At 40.6% G+C, this 22,652-nt stretch overlaps 1 protein-coding gene and 1 pseudogene across 5 annotated transcripts in view; one reads left to right on the top strand and one right to left on the bottom strand.

Annotated features, from left to right (window-relative positions):
* Positions 1-888: 888 nt before the first annotated feature.
* MAPKAPK5 (MAPK activated protein kinase 5) overlaps positions 889-22,652 on the bottom strand; it is a 42,617-nt gene continuing 20,853 nt past the window's right edge. The window contains exons 4-12 of one of the 5 annotated variants that reach the window (XM_058531437.1): positions 22,515-22,604; positions 21,691-21,786; positions 12,580-12,660; positions 9,643-9,830; positions 7,639-7,759; positions 4,872-5,002; positions 4,484-4,605; positions 3,312-3,416; positions 889-1,338 (exon numbers count right to left, since the gene is read on the bottom strand). In XM_058531437.1, coding sequence (XP_058387420.1) covers positions 1,244-1,338; positions 3,312-3,416; positions 4,484-4,605; positions 4,872-5,002; positions 7,639-7,759; positions 9,643-9,830; positions 12,580-12,660; positions 21,691-21,786; positions 22,515-22,604 — 1,029 coding nt within the window. In that variant the 3' untranslated portion in view covers positions 889-1,243. Of the gene's footprint in view, positions 1,339-3,311; positions 3,417-4,483; positions 4,606-4,871; positions 5,003-7,638; positions 7,760-9,642; positions 9,831-12,579; positions 12,661-21,690; positions 21,787-22,514; positions 22,605-22,652 lie in introns of those variants that run through there. The other 4 variants (XM_058531438.1, XM_058531435.1, XM_058531436.1 and 1 more) reach the window with 4 other exon arrangements.
* Positions 12,690-13,524, top strand: LOC131398025 (small ribosomal subunit protein uS5-like; annotated as a pseudogene).

Raw genomic sequence — 22,652 nt, 5'->3', positions numbered from 1 at the left:
TACTCAGCAAAGTGGAGGAGTTAGAAAATAAGTGAGCTCTGTGGGATCGATTTTGATTGAAGAGAATGTGATGGGATAAAACTGAATAACTGAGCCTACTGACCTTCTTCCTCTGCTCTGTGAACTGGAGTTTGCCTATTAGAGCTCTATTTGCCAACACAGGTACCCACCAAAAACTGCTCAAAAAATAAATAAATAAAAATGGTTTGTTATGGAAGCCCATATGCACAACAGAAAACTAGAATAGCATCCAGCTTTGTTTTCCATTGAAACAGCTGATCTCTGGGCCAGAACCATGCTTCCTGAAAATAAAAGGTACTAAACAAAATAAATGCAGTCCAGGGAATGCCAGCGTGAAACCCAGGCAGAAACATGACAGAGAAAAAGAGCAGCTTTTAGAGAAAAAAACTGGACCATTTTAGATGCTAATCCAATGGTCCAGTTTTTATGATATGTAACTTTCTCAGAAAAATCATCCCGTGGAGGAGGCCAGAAGAACGGGAAAGGAAATAAGAAGCAATGGAGCTGGTGAGGGCTGTGGGGAAGGTGAGAAGACAAAGTAGGACCTTAGGGGAGGGGAATCTGAAGCTCTGGTTAAACATGAAAAGAATAAACTCAAAAGATAATCCCATTAGAGTTAAGAAACACACCAATACCCTGTAAAAAATATGACGAAAAAAGAAATGTTATCACTTTTCCCTAGGGAATTAGGGACAAGAGAAATGAGGGCTCAGCTCCCTGCCTCTTCCATCATGGGAGTTGGCATCCTGTGAGTTCCAGCAGGCAGTCTGCAACATGGATCCACGAAAATTTCTTGGCACCAGAGCTAATCTACTGATAGTAAAGAAAATAAATACACAGGGCAATTGAAACCAGATTCCACAGTACTTGATTCAACTGTTTACTAAGCAGAAAGGTCAGTATAGTTGGTCCTTTGTCTACTGCTGGCAAATGGTTTCTGTATACTTTACTACAAAAAAAAAGATCTTGCTTGACAATACCATCTGTCATCTTACAAACTTATGACTAAACAGTCCTAAAGTCATAGTGTATCTCTAGGAACTGAGCTTTTCTTAAAAACAAATAAATGAACTATACTATTAGTAAATCCTGTATCTAAATCTATACAGTATCTTTAAGCAATGTGGAAATGAAATTATGATTTATTAATTTACATAAAAATTACTTTATACATTAAAGAATAATATTTCAAATTGTTAAAAAACAACATCCGAAGCTGTCATTATTGAGATTCATGGGACATGGTTTGCTCTTCTATCACTTGCTTCACAATTTCTGCCAGTTTTAGTCGATCTACTTTATCTGTGAATCCACGACCTGAAACCCAAGAAAGAAAAATGTCAGTTTCCAAACTGTTTGGGAGGTGATGGATTCTTGACAGGGACCCAATAAAATATACCTTACCACTATCAAATTCACCCTCATCAAGTGGGGAACCATCCCCAACACTGATCAAAAGCAGTTCAGATCCCCCATTTAAAAAAAAAAATTTTTTTAATTTTTGGTAAGGAAGATTGTCCCTGAGCTAACATCCATGCCAATCTTCCTCTATTTTGTATGTGGGACACTGCCACAGCATGGCCTGATGAGCAGTGCTTAGGTCCGCGCCCGTGATCCAAACCTGTGAAACCTGGGCCACCAAAGTAGAGCACGCAAACTGAACCATTACGCCATCAGGCCGGCCCCAGATCTCCCATTTTTTAGGTAGCAATTGAGCAGTTTCATCCAATCTTCACTACAACAGCACAGAAGGAAACCACAAAGAGGGAGAAGATCTTTGTATTAATGTATGTCTGACAAAGGACTCGTATCCAGAATAAAGAACTCCTTCACATCTATGAAAAAGATACAACTCAATAGAAAAATGGGCAGAAGAAGAGGCACTTCACAAAAGAGGAAATCTAAACAGCCAATAAATATTTAAAAAGTGCTTAAGCTCAAACATCATCAGGGAAAGGCAAAGTAAAATGACATTTCAATACCAATACATAATAACCAGAATGACTAAAATAAAAAAGATGATAGACAATAGCAAGTGTTGCTGTGGATGAAGAATAACTAGAACCCTCAAACACTGCTAGTGGAAGTATTATTGGTACAACCACTTTGGAAAACCAGTGGCAGTACCTACTAAAGCCAAACAAATGAATACCCCCATGAACCAGCAATTCCAATCCTAGGTACATAAGAGAAATGAGTTCATCAAAATATATACACAAGAGTGTTCCTGGCAGGCCTTTTCTTAATTACCAAAACCTGGAAACAACCCAAATGTCCATTCAACAGTAGAACAGATATATATATATCAAATATATATATTGATTTAGTCAACAAATATAATGTTGACTAAAAGAAGCCAGACACAAAAGAACACAGACTTGTCTGATTCTATTTACCTAAAATACAAAACCAGGCAAAATTAATTTATAGTGCTAGAAATCGGGATCATGATTACTCTTGGGCATGGGAGATAGTGACTAGAAGAGGGCCCACGTTCCACTACATGTTCTAGGTGCTGCTTACAGGGGAGTGTTCACTTTCTAAAAATTCATCCAAAGTGCACACTTCAAGAGTGATCACTTTTCTGTATTGATATTTCAAAATCTTAAAAAAAAATCCCAGGGAAGCTAATCTCCTCCAAGTATGGGAATGGCCAGGCTTGTACTTTGGATTTCTCATGTCCAAGAACCAAGCCAGGCAATGAAGTCAAAGAGTTTGCTCCCTTCTCTGAGCATCCTGGAGCTTAAGTTTAGTTTAGTCTGCTAAATAGAAAGACAATACAAAAAGCAGTTCAAGAAATACATCTCTACTTTGTTTGCCTGGGGAAAAAAATTCAGTGAGCAGCAGATCTGGCAAACTCTCTACTCTTTGGTAAAACAGCTCTTCTCTAAGATAAGTAGATCAGCAGGTTGGACTCCCTGTACTTTGCCCTCTTTCTCCCCTTCAGACTATACTGCTCCTTAATGACCTAGTCAACAGCCCAGGTATCTGGGAGGAGTTCTGAAATCTGAGGGGTTTTTTGCCCAAGTGGTGTGTGACAAGGGCTCTGCAGTGTTAAATTTGCAGCACACAATTTATCTGAACTCTGGAAAACAAGTGAAAGGGCCAGATGTCCAGACATGCTTGGGCAGTTAATGTAGGGCTAATCCCCTGTCCCACAATACTCCACTCACTCTCCAGCCTCACTTGGTCTGAAAACAGCCCTGGCTTGGCCCCCAGAGATCCTACACATGTTCTATACATAATCACTTTTCTGCATTCCTGGGGAAAGGAGTAGTTCAGGCTCCTACCATTCCAGCTGAAGCTTTGCAGAGTATCTCTTAGGAGTTTGCATTCCCGGTTATACTTCCAAGCCTCCTGCATTACTTCATTCAGCTTTTCATCTTCATTCTCTCCTATTGATAAAATTGAAGAAGTTACGTTCTTCTGCAGCATTATGGGATTTTAGTGTCACAGATGGAAGGACATGATGTTCAACTTATTGAGAAGTGATGATTAAAAGTGCAAACTTTACCAGACACTGTCGTTAGTGCTAGTCCCTACATTACACGTAGACCACTTCTAGTCTTTGAGCTCTTTCACTGTGACAGTCTCACACAAATCCTCTGATGGCCCCAGAGTCTTAGCACTGGGGAATGGGAAATAGGCAGTGTCAGACTCTATTGCTGAGCAAAAACACCGGGTTAACCGAAGAGACTAAGAGAGGAAGGAAGAACAAGGCTGAGTGGGCTCCCTTCTTTCTCCTAGGCTCATTTCTTACTACTTTGGAAGGCTATCTTAGGTACACTATGTGAGTTCTCGTAAAACCCAAAGAATCTAGGAAGACAGGTCAACCTAACAGTTTTCTGGCCTACTTCTTGAAGCATCTCAATAAAATCTGCTGAGAAAAGCCCATCACACCCCAATGAGTGGAGAGAGAACATACTGCAAGAAAGCTGTCACTCAAAAGGACCCATGTATAAGTCACACTCTGCCCATGATACGAATAGCAGCAGGGGCCGCTTCTGAACTTGGAAGGTGTTCTCTTTATATTCATAAGTTAATGACAGCCTTGCACTCTAAAGGTTCTGGAAATGATGTTTCCTGACCTTTCCAACTTGATCCTGACCCTGCCACAATTTCTATTCTCCATCCTCTATCCTGTGCCCTCGTTAACAAACTAAGAAAACACAAAATTATATGCTGTGCCTGACACTGGCAATTAAACCTCAACTAGAAATTTCACAGAAAACCAAAGGAGGGGGAGAACTTACCACATCTCTGAGTTCCCACTCACTGTCCACTCTTTTTAGTGGGCACAGACTAATTTATATACTTATTTTCTTATAACACAAAGATGAAACAGACAACCTCAAATTAAACCACTCCTTTTATCATGTGCATGTGCACTTGTGTGCACACGCGCGCGCACACACACACACACACACACACACACACACAGAGCATTCGTAAATGGCGTGACCTTTACCAGCCTGGGGGAGAATACACTGAGCAATCACATCTCGGAGCTTTTCCAAGGCAACATTTGAATCCTCGGCTCCATTCTCACGGTCATGGATATAAACACAGTCCTTTGGCTTGGTGCTTTAAAAGTTTGAGAGAGAGGTAATAACAAGGTGAGACCTCAAAACCCAACTCTCAACAGATGTTAACTCTAAACATAAGGCAACAGATTTTTCAGATAAAATAATTAACTATAGAGTATCTCCAACTTCTGATGCTATTTAAAGAGCTCATCCTTTCCATCTTCTTAAGAGGCAGAAAAAGGGCAGAGCCCTGGCTGACCTTTTAGAACCCTACACTCAGCCACATCAGCCATGAAGGAAAATGGATGAAATAAGCTCAGTTACCCAAGTAATTTCCTCTTCCTCAGAATGGGGTTGTTCACAGAGTGCAGGGGTTTGAGGCTGACTTTCAGATCCTGGATTCGCATGTTGGCCAACTGTTCTGCGTGAGCCTGCTGGATTCCTGCAACCACCGCCTGAATGCAAACATTGTCGTCAGTTTTTCCACATTCATTTATGGGCACCTAAAAAGCCAATCTAAGAAAGTGGGAGGAGAGGCTCAAAGAACTAAGAAGGCAATTTCATTCTTATGCTGGCAGTAAACAGCATAAGGTAAGGCAGAGGACTCTTCCCCATGGATCAGCAGGGCCCAGGGAATACCAGGGCAACAAAAGGGCCACACAACAGTTAGCTAGCCCTTCTTCTCTGCAGGGGGCACAAAGGCAAGTAAGAAATACTACCAAGGCTCCTGCTCACAGTCACTGGCAAGGGCAAGTGTAAGGAGAGGCGTACATGTACAACAGGGAAAGGCTGGCAGGCTACTACCTGAGAAGCCTCCCAGAGTGGCATTTATTCACTGGCCCCACAGTGTAGACAGTCACCTCAGCCCTGAAGCTCAGAATCCCAACCATTTCACACGTTGAGCGTGGTAAACCTTTAGGAACTGATCTATAAGCCAGTCAATTAATTTACAATGAGAAATAACTATCGTGGAGTCTAGAACTCTTGAAGTCTGTGTCTTTATGACCAGTGCGTGCTTTCACTAGGGGCAGACCAATGAGGGAAGGCAAATAATCAGCAGAAAACTTCTTACGAACAAGATGATCCCACTTTTGTATTTAAAAAAAGGACAAATTCTGTGAGTATGTCTGTGTCTCCCCAGAAAAAGATCAGGAAGGGATACATCAAGCCATAGATTACCTGACCTCTGAGGGGTGAGTCTGAGGCAGGGGAATGAAAGGGAACTTTTGCTTTTTATTTTATATACTTCTATATTGTTTGAATTTCAACAACAAAAGACCAAAAAAAAAATAGTTCCTTGGTAAGCATGCAGTTAGATCAGGAAGAGTTTGAACTCAATGAAGGGAATGTAATGGTCAGCCCGGTCTACACTACCCTGGACCCTCACATCTATCTCCTCATCAGTGATGGCTCAACCAAAAAGATGGAAACAGCTCAAGGTCATGAGCTCAGGCTCCATCTCCTAGGGAGGGCTTAGATAGAGACTATTCAACATCTGCATATGTGGCTCTTTTTCCTACATTTCCAAAGTTGACCATATCATTTCTTTAAAAACAGGAATATACTGTCACATTGCAGTTCCATCTTGTAGACTTAGGAACCACTCTTTCTCATTAAGAAGATTCTACATAGCCATACTTGGCTTCATTATGCATTAATTTTAAAGTAACTCCAGATGGCAATCTTATTTCTTCATTTCCAAGATCCTAAGGAAAGCCACAGTGTAACCACCATGTGCTAACAACCAGAGGATCCAAGTAATCCCTTTGGGTTTTGGACTGACCAAACCACTCCTGGCCTACTGAGCATATCTAAACCAGGAAGACAACCACACAGCAGAGAAGTCTGTTCCTTCCAGCTCTCCTTTCTCTCCCATACTCCAGCTAAATTAAGGGAGGTCTAGCATTCTTTTTTCCTATTCGTTTATTCTTTCTCACCCTTCAACCCCATCCCTTGAGAGTAACACTCAAGTCTGTGTTACTGTCTTTACCTCTCAGCCACACTCTGGTCCCACACCACAGATCTCATCCATTTGAATGTCCATCTGCCACCTTCAACAGTATCTAAAACCTAAGAGACGTCCCTTTACCCAAACCAGTCTCGTTCCTGATTTCCCTCTATTTGTCAATGGTATCACCACATATGCCACCCACTGTCCCCTTATATCTAGCAAGTCACCAAAAATTGTAGAAATTTGTCTTCAAAAATATTGAGCCTATTTATTCATCTCTACTTCTCTGCTCCCAGAGCCACCCTTTAGCTTCTAGGTTACTGTAGAAGTCTGAGGTTGGCAAGTCTGCAAGTCTGGCTGACCATCCCTAAATACCTTCCCTGTGGCAAATCTCTTATCAAAAATCTACAATGGCCTCTCAGTTACATCCTACTAAGACTTAAACCCCTCTCTCTACTTTCAAAGCCTGGCCCTGCCACACCTATCTCACCAACTTCCCATTAATGAAGCCAGGCTGTTTTTCCCACTGATGCACTTTAGCTTCTAATATTTTGCTCATGTTGTTCACCACACTTGGGCATTTAAACTGTCTACTAAAATTCGTGAAGGCCAGCTCATGGCCAAACATGTGAAAGAGCTCAGAAACTGCCACACAATAGTTAATAAATGTGAGGGGGGTTGCCTTCTCTTCAAGAACCCTTCCCTAATTACAGCCCTTCAAAGATGTTCTCTTTTTCTGAATTCCCATAGCATTCACAGAAAATTTAGCATGCAAAGCTCTCATGTCTGAAATGTTCCCTCTTTGTTCCGTGTTTATTGGTCTTTCAAACGAGTCTTGTTTAAACCCCTTGGGGGAAGGGAGGATTTCCTATACTGCTCTGTGCCCCCAACCCCAAAGCACAAATATGGAGGATATTCCTTTGAGTGTTTCCTTAGTGTATATTTACTAGGCCTTGATCTGCTCTTTTACAGAAAGAAACACTTTATTTCCAATCCTGATTTTCAGGAAACCAGAGATGTTTCTCTGGGAAAGACTGAGTGTTCTGCATTGTTTTGCCTTTAACCCCTCACTGAGTTGAGCCCCAGCATGCCTTCTCAACACATGCCTTTTCAGCCAACAAAATAAGCATCATTCAAAACCTTATCCATCATCAGTTGAGCAGAGGGTAGCACATTATCCAGGGCCTCGGTGGAGTTGAGCCAGGGGTGGTCCAACACTCCCTCGATGGTGAGTCTTTCCTCTGGTTTGACCTTCAAGAGCCTGTGGAGAAAAGGCCAACAGGGCTGCCAGAAGGCCAGGAAGTTCTGGTCTGGTCTGGCTCTAACCAGCTCCAGCTTCTGACTTTCTACCAATGCCTACAAACCTAGACTTTCCATCTGCAGGGCAGGGGTGGGGTTCAAATCCCTAACCACTAGTTGTGAGGGCACTGTGTCCCTGGGCGGTCCTTTCTGTACCAGACAGTGAGATAAAAATGGTAGTAAAAGGCTTGATCCAGTGATACTTCAGACTGAGTTCTAGGTTCAATGAGGTAATCCTACATATGACTTATAGTTCCTGAGACTTTGAATCTCTATAGTGATGTTTCTAGGACAGTGGGCTCTAATTTCCAAAAGGGACTCAAAGTGCTCTTTTGGCTGACAACGGCTGCAAAATTAGTTGAGGGGTCATGCGGTTCTGAAAATCTGGTTACTACTTGGGATAAAACTCTTAGATGTGTCACCATATAGCAGGACATGAACCCTTTATTCTAAAGACATTCAAAAGCTAAAACTCTAGAGTCTCTGAGAAGGGGATGGCACTTCTTTCCAAGCCTAATGTATTGCTCTGTCCTGCTGCTCTTTGATCATACTTCTTTACCTCTTGTCCATTCATACTGACACAATTCCTAGCTCACCTCAGCACGTTCCCAGGGCTTTTTACAGCACCTCCTTCCAACCACATATCCTCCTATTCCAAATGTCAGAGTCAGGACAACATGCCTACTTGCTCTTTCAGGTTCTCTGCAACCTTCTGGATCATTCTGAAAAAAAAGCTTCAGATTCTAAAGAAAAGATTATTTGGAAAAGAATCCCAAAGCTGAAAAAAGGTAATCAATGTTGCTCTAGGGACAGGAAATCTATTCTATAGAACTGACAGAGAACCACTTGGAGGATATTGATGTTTTGGTTAAATAGCTGAGAATACAGCATGCAGATAGCATGGGAAGACAGAGGATGATTTAATCATTACCTCTGCTCTCATAAAAAACTTTTACTTGTATATTTTAGAAACTAGTCCTTCTTTATATATATATACATATGCCCCTAACCAACAGGACAAGCTCACTTTTGAAAGGGAGTGATCCCCATAGAGAAACAGCTGTACTGTCAGGAGACAGTTCCCAGTTAATGCTTATCTTCATTGCATACAGATGAAGAAACTGAAACCAAAAAAGGAGAAACTGCTCAGTGAAGACCAAGCAGTAGGAATATCAGAACAGCGCCCAAGTCCCAGGCAGCTGAGCCTCCCACAGGAGGGCGGGAAAAACAAATACACCTCAGATTTAGGTCTGACTTCTTACCTAGTCCTCCAGCTACCAAAGGACTCTGAATGTCAGCTCTCCCTCATCAACTCACTAGCCCTAATTCTTCTATATCTTCCCATCTTAATACATGTCAGAGCAACCACCTAGCAGTGGGAAGGCTGAGGAGCGGAGTCCAGACCCTACACAATCAATCATATACTCCCACAGCAGCCAAGAGATGAAAAGCCGAAAGAGTCGTCGTCGTCTTAGTACCTCACTTGAGTTCCTGGTGTCATGTCCATCCCAGATGACTGGCTTACATGCCAGAAGGGCACACTGGGGGATTTACCATTTAAGGTCCTGAATTAATGCTCACAGAGTCACTGGCTACCGAGGAACCTGGGTTCACAACCCTGGGAACAAATTCTAGGAATGCAACAGGAGGAAGCAAAGCTCCATTTTCACCAAGGTGTGGACACTGAGAAGTCTCATCTCAGGCTCCAGGGATAAGATTTCTGTGATGCTAAAATGGGAAGGAGCATGCCTGAGAAACAAATGACTTTTCTCTACCCAACACACCCTTGTGCTCCACCACCTTAAGGCCTCCTTGGCCTCCCCGCCCAGCAGCCCAGGGACTCACTTTCTCACAACATCTTTGGCCATCTCTGAGATCTGGCTCCACTCTTCCTCTGGGAACTCAAAACTGCCTGTCATGATCTTTCTCCGCATATCCTTTGGGATAGTCCGACTGTGGTGTTTGGAGTAAAAAGGAGGGTATCCACACAACATCACGTAGATAATCACCCCTAGGGACCACAAGTCACAGCTCTGAAAGCAAAAAGAAAATGGTCACTCATAGCAGAGGCACAGTCCCAAAATAAAGCCCCCAAGGACCAGCCCAGAAATAGGCCCTGACATACACAGGCTGATATCTCCAAGAATCACTTAACAGAGACCCGAAAAGTTTGAGTAAGTCTTAAGAGAACTAACTTTTCTCTCCATATTTTTTATATGCCACCAACACTACATATATATACACCAGCATACAAGCCAGTCTGGGGTAAAATAAAGAGTCATTTTTATTTTCACTGCTTAGGCCCAAGCTGCTATCTGATCCTTGGGTACAGGTGTAGGATACTTTGTCCCCAGTCAGAGAAGTAATAGATATAAGCCTACTGGTTGTAAAACATGTACTCTGTCAACCTGGGCTGGGTTGAGAGTGCAGGAATAAAGCAGCTAAGACACAGGCAGGCTGACCCCATAATATAGCACAAGTCATTTCGTAAAGCCCAAAGCAATTTGACACAGATCAGAGAGGCAGTGGAGGGAAGAAGAGGTCTAAAAGCATTGCTTTGGCCACAAAGGACTCACTGTGCCCATTTGCAAGACCGAACACTATTCTTGGGGGAGATATTCTGAAAGAAAGAAAACTGCCACCAACTACAATATCTGTAGGTATAAAGGTGACTCTGTGGCCTGTAGTCACAGCATGACTATTAATAAAGACAGACATGATTATTAATAAAGGACTCCTATTTTAGTTAAATGCAGCTCCACCTGCCCTGGAAACTGGGTCCTCAGAGGCTTCAATTCAAGCCTTTCTTGAATTGCAGGACAAAAGCAGTGTCTGCCTGAAAAGGGTGGCCCAGGGAACCTGCCACTGTGTCCACACACTCTTCCTCACACCACAGCTGTGTGCTCTGCTCTGAGAGAAACCTGGAAGATGGTGTGTCTCAGGTACTCTCACCCATGTTTTGCCATCATACTAATAGATATTTGTAGATGACATGACCCATGCAGTAGAACATAATTATTAAATTATAGAGGTGAAAAGGAGTCTTAAAGATAGTTCAAATCTCTCACTCTACACAAGGAAACTGATATTACAGAGATCTTATCACCTGTAAGGTCATCTGTCAAGAGTGAAACCAAGTGACCTAACCAACGTCATGCAGCCAAATAGTGGTGAAGCCAGAGCAAGTCTCCCAGCCTACTGCCTCTTTTTTTTTCAATTAAGGTTGATGTATTTATTTAATTTTTGAAAATTTAATTACATCTTATTATATATTTTAATTTAAAAAATTATTTGCAGGGGCCAGCCCAGTGGCCTGGTGGTTAAATTGGGTGTGCTCTGCTTCAGCGGCCCAGTTTTGGATCCCAGGCGCATACCTACACCACTTATCAGCCATGCTGTGGCGGCGACCCACATACAAAATAAGAGGAATATTGGCAACAGATGTTAGCTCAGGGCAAATCTTCCTCAAGCAAAAAGAGGAAGACTGGCGACAAATGTTAGCTCGGGGCAAATCTTCCCCAGCCAAAAAAATAAAAAATTATCTGCAAATGTAGCATTCAGTTTTTATTTAGTTGCCAATATAAAGATTATATCTAGACCACTATATATACACATTCAAAAGTAACATGAACTATTTACTATTTCAACATGTTACTTATCTGCAGTATTTAATTTTTATGAATGCCATGCTAATTCATGAGTACCACTACAATCACAAAATGGAACAGGAAGAGAAGAAAAAAATAGTACTGGGAAATAATATATCATACAAGAACCCACTGCATTCATGCTGAGGAGATTTTAGCGAGTAAGTTAATCTGTTATCTAAGAGCTTCTAGCACTCAATTCCTGCCTGCAGTGGGAAGCAAGGAGTAGTTTCTGACTCTGATACTGTAATCAGCACAGCCCTCAACCCTTTACCACATAAGGGCACAGCTGCCTATAGTTTTGAGTTTGTAGGGCAAGAAGGTGTGGAGCAGTGATTACTTGGGGACTGAACAGTGTTAATCATGAAGGTAGATGTTTACAGTTCTGGTCACGCTGTGCCAGTACCAAGTGCACGGTCCTGAGGGGCAGAGGAGCCTGTGTGTTCTTTGATATGTATGCATGTGTGTGTTAGGAATATGTGGGGCCCTCTAAAGTGTGGGACCCAGGAAGAGCCACTTACTGCCTTTTTATCATCCTCAGCTCCCTCTCTGTCATCTATATCCAGGCTTGAGTCCCCAAGCAGCATCATTTTTTTCTGATCTACTCGGCAACTTTAGGACCTCCAGGAAGAGGCTCTAAACCCCTGTGCTTTAGAACAGAGATGCTTGATGTGTACATTACATATTAAGAACTGTGATAGTATCAGGTAACACTTAGGAGCACTTGCTATGTGTACTAGACACTGTTCTAAGTTGGATATTTTATGTAAGAAAGAATGGTACCATAACTGGCCATGGGATGTTCTCAGAAATAGCCTCTACCTCCAAAAAGCAAGACAACCACATCTTTTAATTGTGGTCACTGGACTGTACAGGTAGCCAAATAAATAAGCTACAAGTGACCATAGCCCTTGGTTCTTGCTGCGAAACCTAAACTGGTAAGAACCTCATGTCATACTTCATCAGACAAAAACTTGAATTCCAAATACTCTTCTGCATGTGTGGCTACTTCCAGCCTTTTGGGCAGGAATGTTAAGGGCTTAAGAATGGAATTGGCCATATACCCAGAGGACCAGAAACCCCTCCTAGAAGAGGGGCTCTACCTGAGGGGTGATGGTAAGTATCTCCTCCTTACCTTGTTATAGGTGTAGGGTGTTGGCGAGGTAGGTATGATGCCAGATTTCTCCTTCTGATGCCTCCTCTGTGCCTCTAGTACCTGTCAGAGTCAGACCACAGGGGATAATTTGCTGAAAATCATACCAGTGACCTGCAACTTGAGACAGACTGCTGGAAGGCTGAAGAGGATAGACACTGGCAGTCAACAATGAAAAAAACTCCACATAAACACACTTTCAAAACCCTTTTTTCCCCTCTTACAACCAGCAATTTATCAGTGTTTGCCCAGATCAAGGACATGAAGATCAAGTCCCTAGAGGAGATTTAGCTCTTCTTCCTGCCCATCGAGACATCTGAGATCACTAACATTTTTCTGGAGACGTCCCTTAATGCCTGTGTAACAGCAGAACAGTGCTGGCCAGCGGATCAGGTTCAAGGTCCTTCTTGCCACTGGGGACTCTAACAGTCATGTCAGTCTGGGTGCTAAGTGCTCCAAGGAGGTAACCACTGCCAACCATGGGGCCAGCATCCTGGTCAAGCTCTCCATTGTCCTGTGCAGTGGGACTTCTGGGGGAACAAGACTGGCAAACCCCACACAGTTCCTTGCAAGGTGACAGGATGCCGCCACTCTGCTGGTATGCTTCATCCTCTCACCCAGACCTAGTGCTATTGTCTTGGCCCCGGTGCCCATGAAGCTGCTCATGGCAGGTAATGACAACTGCTACACCTTGGCCAGGGGCTGCACTGCCATCTTGGGCGACTTTGCCAAGGCCACCTCTGAGGCCATCTCCAAGATCTACAGCTATCTTATCCTCAACCTCTGAAAAGAGACTGTGTTCACCAAGTCTCCCTATCAGAAATTCATTGGCCATCTTGTAAAGACCAACACCAGAGTCTCTGTGCAGAGCACCAGGCTCCAGCTGTGGCCACCACAGAGTGTTTTTACACAAAAAGAATAAAGTGAAAAGAAACTACCATTTATGACAGCATAAAAAATATTAAGGATAAATCTAACAAAAGACATGAAAGACCTGTACACTGAAAACTACAAAATATAGCTGAACAAAACTAAAGACAAAAATAAATGAGCCAATACAGCTTGCTTATGTTTCGGAAGGCTCAATATTGTTAAGATGTCAATGCTCTCATACGGAACCACACCTCTAAAGCAACCCTACGCAAAATCCAAGCAGGCTTTTTTGTAGAAATCAACAGCTGATTCTAAAGTACATATGGAAATGCAAAGAAATTTGAATAGCCAAAACACCTATGAAAAAGAAGAACAAAGTTGGACAGCTAACACTACCTTATTTCAAGAATTATTAAAAAGCTACAATAATCAAGACACTATGGTATTGGTGTAAAGACAGACAAGGAGATCAATGGAACAGAATAGTAAATCCAAAAATATACCCACATATATACATTTAACTGATTTTTGACAAAGGCTCAAAAGCAATGTGGTGGAGAAAAGATAGCCTTTTCAACAAACGGTGCTTGAACAACTGGATATCCAAACTCTAAAAAATGAACTTTGGATCCATACCTTACATATTATACAAAAATTAACTCAAAATGGATCATAGACCTAAATGTAAAACCTACAATTATAAAACTGGTAGGAGAAAATCTTTGTGATATTGGGTTAGACAAAGATTTCTTACACAGGAAACCAAAAGCGGAGTCCATAAAAAATTTTTTTAAATTGATAAATTGGCCTTCACCAAAATAAAATCTTCTGGGGCCAGCCCGGTGGTGTAGTGGTTAAGTTCATGCAGTCCGCTTTGGCGGCCTGGGATCGTGGGTTCAGATCCCAGGTGTGGACCTACATACCACTCGTCAAGCCACGCTGTGGCGGTGTCCCACATACAAAATAGAGGAGGATTGCCATAGATGTTAGCTCAGGGACAGTATTCCTCAAGCAAAAAGAGGAAGATTGGCAACAGATGTTAGCTTAGGGCCAATCTTCCTCACCAAAAAATAAAATAAAATAAAATAAAATAAAATAAAATAAAATAAAATAAAATAAAATAAAATAAAATAAAATAAAATAAAATAAATAAAATAAAATAAAATAAAATAAAATAAAATAAAATAAAATCTTCTGCTCTTCAAGAGAAACTGTTAAGAGAATAAAAAGATAAGCCACACATTGGAAGAAAATCTTTCCAAAGCATATATCTGATAAAGGACTTATATCCAAAATATATAAAGAACTCTCAGATTCAGCAATAAGAAAACAAACAACCCAATTTAAAAAACAGGGAAAAGATGTGAACAGACTTCACCAAAGAAAATATACAAAAGGCAAAGAAGCGCCATGAAAAGATGCTCAACATTATTAGTCAGTAGAGAAATGCTAATTAAAACCACAATGAAATACTACTACATACCCACTAAAATGCCTAAAATTTAAAAGACTGTCCATACCAAATTCTGGTGAGAACGTGGAGGACCTGAAATTTTCAAACACTGCTGATGGGAATGTAAAATTGTATAACCACTTTGGAAAACAATTTGGCATTTTCTAAATAAGTTAAATATATCTACCATATATCTAGCAATTCCACTTCTAGGTATTTACCCAAGAGAAAAGGAAATAAATGTCATATAAAAAATGGTACACAAGCATTTATAAAAGCTTTATTTGTGATAGCCAAAAACTGAAAACAACCCAAATGTCCATCAATAGATGAATGGGTAAACAAACCATGGTATACCCACATAAATAAATGCTTCTCAGCAATAAGAAACAGAAGAACTGTGCCGGCCCCGTGGCTTAGCGGTTAAGTGCACGCGCTCCACTACTGGCGGCTCAATCTGGGGGTTCGGATCCCGGGTGCGCACCAACGCACCCCTTCTCCGGCCATGCTGAGGCCGCGTCCCACATACAGCAACTAGAAGGATGTGCAACTATGACATACAACTATCTACTGGGACTTTGGTGGGGGAGGGGAAGGAGAGTTGGCAACAGATGTTAGCGCCAGTCTTCCTCAGCAAAAAGAGGAGGATTAGCATGGATGTTAGCTCAGGGCTGATCTTCCTCACAAAAAAAAAAAAAAAAAGAAAGAAACAAAAGAACTATTGATACATGCAACAACATGGATAAATCTTAAAGTAATTATACTGAGTGAAAGAAAATCCCCCAAAAAGAAAATACTGTATGATATGCTACTTTATATCTAAATCTACAGAAAATACAAACTCATCTATAATGACAGGAAGCAGATCAGTGGTTGTCTGGGAATGAGGGGACAAAGAGAGGGGCAGGCAAGGATTACCAACGGGCCTGATAAAACTTTTGGCGGTGATGGATATGTTCACTACTTTGTATGATGGTTTAATGAGTATGTATAAATATATATGTCAAAACTTACAAATTGTGCAATTTAAATAGGTATAGTTTATCATGTATCAATTATATCTCAATAAAATAGCCTCTTTAAAAAAAGATGGCTTCCTTTATAAAACAAGTCTTGAAAAGAATAAACACCAGCTATACAAAAAACAGATGACACTCCAGCCATGATAGATTAACAAGTACAACTTGGCATTCCCACCATATGCAACTAGAATATTGGGCAAAATATAAGAAATAGCTGTTTTCTGACACTGAACAATAGGCAATACAGGTCAGTGAACCCTGAGAGATAGCAAGCAAATGTGCTAAGCCCTATGATCTGCTAAGAGGCACTTTCTGGAACGCAGTGCAGGGAAAGAGAATCTAAACAGGGCATGGGGGCTCACAGAGTTCAGCAATCTGGCTAAAATTTGTGGAGCAGAGTACCAACTGTGGAGAAACTACACAAAAATCTGCATAAGGATCCCTTTGAGTCTTTGGCTAAATAGTAAGCTGCATACAGTAGAGCAAGACTCGGGCCAGACCCGTGGCTTAGCGGTTAAGTGCGCGCGCTCCGCTGCTGGCGGCCCAGGTTCGGATCCCGGGCATACACTGACGCACCGCTTCTCCGGCCATGCTGAGGCCTCATCCCACATACAGCAACTAGAAGGATGTGCAGCTATGACATACAACTATCTACTGGGGCTTTGGGGGGAATTTAAATAAGTTATTAAATATATTGAGGTTCATAAACAAAATGAGAAGAGAAACAGATGATATAAATCTGAAATGAAGAAATTCACAGATTAAACAATGCAGAAGAAAAGAGTAGTGAAATCAAAAACCTAGCAATAGAACCTAGCCAAAGTGAAGCACAGATAGAAAAAAAAGATGGGAAAAAAAAAATATTGGAACCTCAGTGTCCTGTGTATGATCTAACATACATGTAATTAGAGTCTCAGAAAAAAGGGAGAGAGAGGATGGGCAGAAAAATACTTGAAGAAATGTGTGAAATATTTCCTAAATTGATAAATACTATAAACTGACAGATCCAAGGAACTCAACAAACCCTGAGAAAGAACAACAAACACCTACCCACACCATAATCAAATTGCTGGGACTTCTGTTTCTGTCTAGAATGTAGAAAGCTGGAGAGTGTCACTCTACCCACCCCCCAATAGCAAGGAAAAGCCAGATAAACTAAAAAATCATCCCTATTCTTAAACCCATCAGAGACCAGAGGTCTCATGACAATGAAGTATTCTACAATCTAAAAAAAAAAAGTCCCTTCCAAGAAGGGACAAGATGTGAAGATTGGCTCACCTGTGACAGAGCCCAGGAGGAAGCACTGTAGCATGCCATGTGGGTAAAAGGAATCCAGCTAAATTTTTAGCAAATTGCTAAAGGCAAAGTGTGGGCTAGCTTGAGGGGCTAGCAGACCCCCTAGGAGCCGTAGAAACAAGGAGAGTTTGCACCCACTCACAGGCTCTTCTGCGTGGACTTCCACCAGATGCTCACGAGACTCAAGAAGACATGACCTGCCCAAGACTGAGGCTGGTTCAGAAAAAGATACCTCCCCACTCCTCGCTCCTGTCACCCCCACCAGGCTAGCAAGCACCAAGTAATAAGTAACAGGAGTCTACTGCTAAGGGAGGAGAGACTGTGAAGCGAGAGCCCCTCTGAGGCACATGTGCATAGGCAAGGCCAAAGCTGAAGGTGGAAAAGGAACATTAAAAAAAAAAAAAACCCTGTAGCACCCCAGCCCCCACCCTAAACACAAGGTAACAAGAGAAGAGTCCCAAGCTGGTGGTGCACTGAAGATAACTACAGCAACAACAAAACTCAAACTCAGCTCAACTCCTGAGTAGACTGATTGAATCCCCTACCCCCACAACTAAAGGGCTAACAGCAAAAGCAGCAAGCCCACTTCCAGACATAAATACTATTCACCTCCCTCTCTACAGATCCTAAAGATATTTAAAAGGTTAGTAAGAGATTATCATAATTTTATACCAATAAATTCAACAACAGTCAAATTTCTTGAAAGACAAATTACTAAAACTGGCTCAAGAAGAAATACAAAAACTCAATAGATCTATATCTATTTTTTAAATTGATTACATCATTAAAAATCTTTCCACATGGGCTGGCCCCGTGGCTTAGCAGTTAAGTGGGCGCGCTCCTCTACTGGCGGCCTGGGTTCGGATCCCGGGCGCGCACCGACGTACCGCTTGTCCGGCCATGCTGAGGCCGCGTCCCACATACAGCAACTAGAAGGATGTGCAACTATGACATACAACTATCTACTGGGGCTTTGGGGGAAAAAAAAAAGGAGGAGGATTGGCAATAGATGTTAGCTCAGAGCCAGTCTTCCTCAGCAAAAAGAGGAGGATTAGCATGGATGTTAGCTCAGGGCTGACCTCCCTCACAAAATAAATAAATAAATAAGTAAAACTGTTAAAAAAAAAATCTTTCCACAGTAGAAACTCCCAAATACCAATCTTACACAAACTGTTTCAGAAAATAAAGGAGGAGGACACACTTCCCAACTAATTGTATAAGGCTAGCATTACCCTGATAGCCTGAAACTAGGCAAAGACATTACAAGAAAAGATTATGGACCAATATCCCTTTTGTTAAAAGACACAGAAATCCTTAACAAAATATTAGCAAATCAAATCAGGCAAGAAGATAATATATCGTGGCTAAGCGAGGTTTATCCCAGGGATGTAAGATTGGTATAACATTTGAAAATCAATTAATTCATCATATTAACAAAATAAAGAAGAAAAAATATATCATCAGCTCAATAGATGCAGGGAAAGCATTGGACAAAATTTTAACTTATTCTCTTTCAGTAAACTAGAAATAGAAGGAAGCGTCCTCAAACTAATAAGGGACATCTACAAAAAACATAATAGTAATATCATATTTAATGGTTAAAGATTGAACATTTTTTCTATAACATCAAAATCAAGGCAAGGATGTCTGCTCTCATCATATTCAACTGGTGGTCCCACCCAGTACAATAAAGCAAGGAAAAGAAATAAAAGCAAGGGCCAGCCCCATGGCTTAGTGGTTAAGTTCGTGCGCTCCGCTGCCGGCGGCCCGGGGTTCGGATCCCGGGCGCGTACCGACTCGCTTCTCCGGCCATGCTGAGGCCGCGTCCCACATACAGCAACTAGAAGGACATGCAGCTATGACATACAACTATCTACTGGGCCTTTGGGGGAAAAATTAAATAAATAAATAAATAAATACTTTAAAAAAAAAGGAAATAAAAGGCAAACATACTGGAAAGAACAAGGTAAAACCGTATTAACAGATGACATGATCTTGTATGTAGAAAATTTTAACAAATCTACAAAAAATCTACTGGAATTAATAAATGAATTTAGTAAAATCCCAGCATACAAGGGATCAAAAATCATTTGTATTTCTATAAACTAGCAAGAAACAATTGGAAAATGAAATTGTTTAAAATATTTCCAATAGCATCTAAAAACATAAAATATAGGAATAAATTTAAGAAAATATGTATAAGACCTATACACTAAGAAATATGAACATTTCTAAGAAAAAGACCTAAATAAATAGAGAGAAATACCATTTTCATTGATCGGAAGATTTTATATTAAGATGTCAGTTCTCTCCAAATTCATCTATAGATCAAACACAATCCAAATCAAATCCCAAGAGGTTTTTCTGTTATAGAGAAGTGAATTCTAAATTATGGAGAAATGCAAAGGATCCAGAATAGTCAAAACAATTTGGAAAAAAAATAAATTTGAAGGACTTATTACACTACCTAAGGTCAAGACTTAATATAAAGCTACAGTAATCCAGATGATATTGCCGTAAGGATAGACATATATATCAAATAAACAGAATAGAATCTAGAATAGACCAACACATATATAGTCAATTGATTTTCAACAAAACTGCAAGGTAATTCAATGATGCCAGGATAGTCTTTCAGCAAATGATGTGGAAACAACCTGACATCCAAAAAGAAAAAAAAAAGAAAGAAACTTGACCCTGATTGTTACATATACACAAAAAATAACTCAAATGGATCACAGTCTGCAATGTTAAAGCTAAAACTATAACCTTTAATAAGAAAACATGAGAAAATCTTCATGTCCATGGGTATGGAAAGACCTCTTAGACAGGAACAAAAAACCTAACCATCAAAAAAAAAATTGGTGACTCAGATTCAACCAAAATTAAAAACTTCTGCTATTGAAAAGACCATTAAGAAAATTGAAAAGCAAGCCACAGACTAAGAGAAATATTCATAATGCATATGTGGTAGGCAGAATAATGGCCTCCCAAAAATGTTCATGTCCTAATCCCTGGACCCCATCAAAGGGACTTTGCAGATTTGATTAAACTAAGGATCTTGAAATGGGGTTTATCTTGGATTATCCAAGTGGATCCAATGTAATCGCAAGGGTCTTTATAAGAGGGAGGCAAGAGCGTCAGAGTTAGAAAGAGAGATTGGAAGAAGCTACACTGCTGGCTTCGAAAATGGAAGATGCGACAAGCCAAAGAATGTGGGCAGCCACTAGAAGCGGGAAAAGGCAAAGAAATGGATTCTTCCCTAGAGCTTCCAAAAGGAACACAGTCTTGCTGACACCTTGAACCATTTCAGACTTCTGACCTCCAAAACTGTAAGGTAATAAATGCATGTTGTTTTAAGCCAATAAGTTTGTGGCAATTTGTTACAGAAAGCAGTAAAAAATTAATACATATATATGACAAAGAACTCGTATCCAGAATACAATAAAAAATTCTCATACCTCAATTACAAAACCAACACAAAAAAAGGACAAAATATTTGTATCCATAGTTCACAACAGAATGTTGTACCCATATTTCACAACAGAATAGCCAAAAAACACATGAAAAAATACTCAACAACAGTAGCTATCAGGAAAATGCTATAATTAAATCCATAATGAAATAACACTACGTACCTACCAGAATGACTAAGATTATAAATACTAACAAACGTGAGTTGGTGCTAAGAACACAAAGCAACTGGAACTCTTATACTTTACTCGTGCATAAGTAAAATGGTACAACCATTTTGGAAAAAGATATTATGTAAGAGGGGAAGAATATGTCCCCCAAAACTTGTAAATGAATGTTCCTAGCAGCTTTATTCATTAACAGCCAAGAATGGGAAACAACCCAAAATGGTCATCAGTCAGTGAATGGATAAACAAACATGGCTTAGTCATATGATAGAATACTACTTAGCAATAAAAAGGAACTAACTACTGATACATGCAGCAACATGGATGAATTTTAAAAACACGCTAAGCAAAAGAAGTGAAACACAAAAGCTACAGGAATTCCATTCTTATGAAATTTTATACAGGCAAAACTAACCAATAATGACAGAAAGCAGATCAGTGAGTTGCCCGAGGCTAGGGGTTAAGTTGGGAGGAGACTGACTGCAAAGGTGCACAAGACAGCTTTTAAAGTGATGGAAGTGTTTTCTATCTTGATTGTGGTGGTGATCATGCAGGAGTATCCATTTGTCAAGACTCATCAAACTACACTTAAAGTAGGAGTATTTTATTGTATACAAATCATACCTCAATAAAGTTGATTTTAAAAGAATAAAATGCCTACCCCAAATTAAGCAGCTTGTTGGTTTCTGAAGCTGAGTTCTCCCCCTCCCATTTGTAATACACGCCTACTTGTGCTGTAGAACAAAAGAAACAAGAATCTACAGGCAGCTTAATGATACATCTTATGGCAGAAACAGCACATGCTTACCTGAGGTGCTACATAGTAAGGGGTGAACTGGGGTGTCATCAAGTCACCTTGGTCAATTTTGGCAAATCCAAAGTCACACAACTTCACTGGGGCATCCTGAAATAAAACAAATGGGAGTCATTGCTCCAGAGTTCTCAGTAAACATTAAAGGAAAATCCAAAAGCAAGACATGTTACCTTGCACTCTCATGAGTTACTGGCTGAGACCTGAGCCAATCAGTAGCACATCCTCAGGTCTGGCGACAATGGTTCATATTAAGGAATTGTTCTTAGTAATACAGAAGTAAGGAATTTTTACACTCACACTTAGCCTTGTTTTATAACTTATAAAGGCAGCACTGAAATCAAGAATTCAGTCAAATGTCCCCTAACTCTATCTATTGGCCCATTATCTCTCCTCAATTCAGGATGCTGCTTCACTCTTAACATTAGCTTCATGATAGCCAGAGCAACTTATGTGATGGGACATGGTGCAAGGGGTGAGGCTGGAGAGGAAAACACACCTTATCAGGGTTAACAGCAAATACAACTATTGAGTTTCAAGGTAATATATAACGGCATATATAATAGCATATAACCCTTCCCAAAGTCCCTCCAAATAATATCCAAAACTTTAAGTCCTACAAATACATATCTGTATCATCTAAAATTATCAATGCCAGGGTATGATACAATTTCTCTGAGCCTCTAGCAAGGGAACAAGTAGGAAAAGTAAGCTCTTCACCATGGATTCAGAGCACTCCAAAAACATACACATCTACACACCCATTCCTGAACTATGTTGAAATCGGCAGCACTAAAATGCAGAAAAGCAAGTCATCTCACCAAAGAGTTATCCTTGAAGAGCAGATTTTCAGGCTTGAGGTCTCTATGTGCGATGTTTAACAAGTGACAGTGCTGTAGAGCCAAAGCTATCTGGAAAAGGACATAATGGAGCAACCACATCTTAGAAAAGATAACTCT

The sequence above is a fragment of the Diceros bicornis genome, chromosome 35 (genome assembly GCF_020826845.1).
Source record: "Diceros bicornis minor isolate mBicDic1 chromosome 35, mDicBic1.mat.cur, whole genome shotgun sequence".
NCBI classification, from domain to species: domain Eukaryota; kingdom Metazoa; phylum Chordata; class Mammalia; order Perissodactyla; family Rhinocerotidae; genus Diceros; species Diceros bicornis.
The sequence above is the reverse complement of the archived record's forward strand: the minus strand, read 5'-3'. Positions and strand labels throughout refer to the sequence as shown.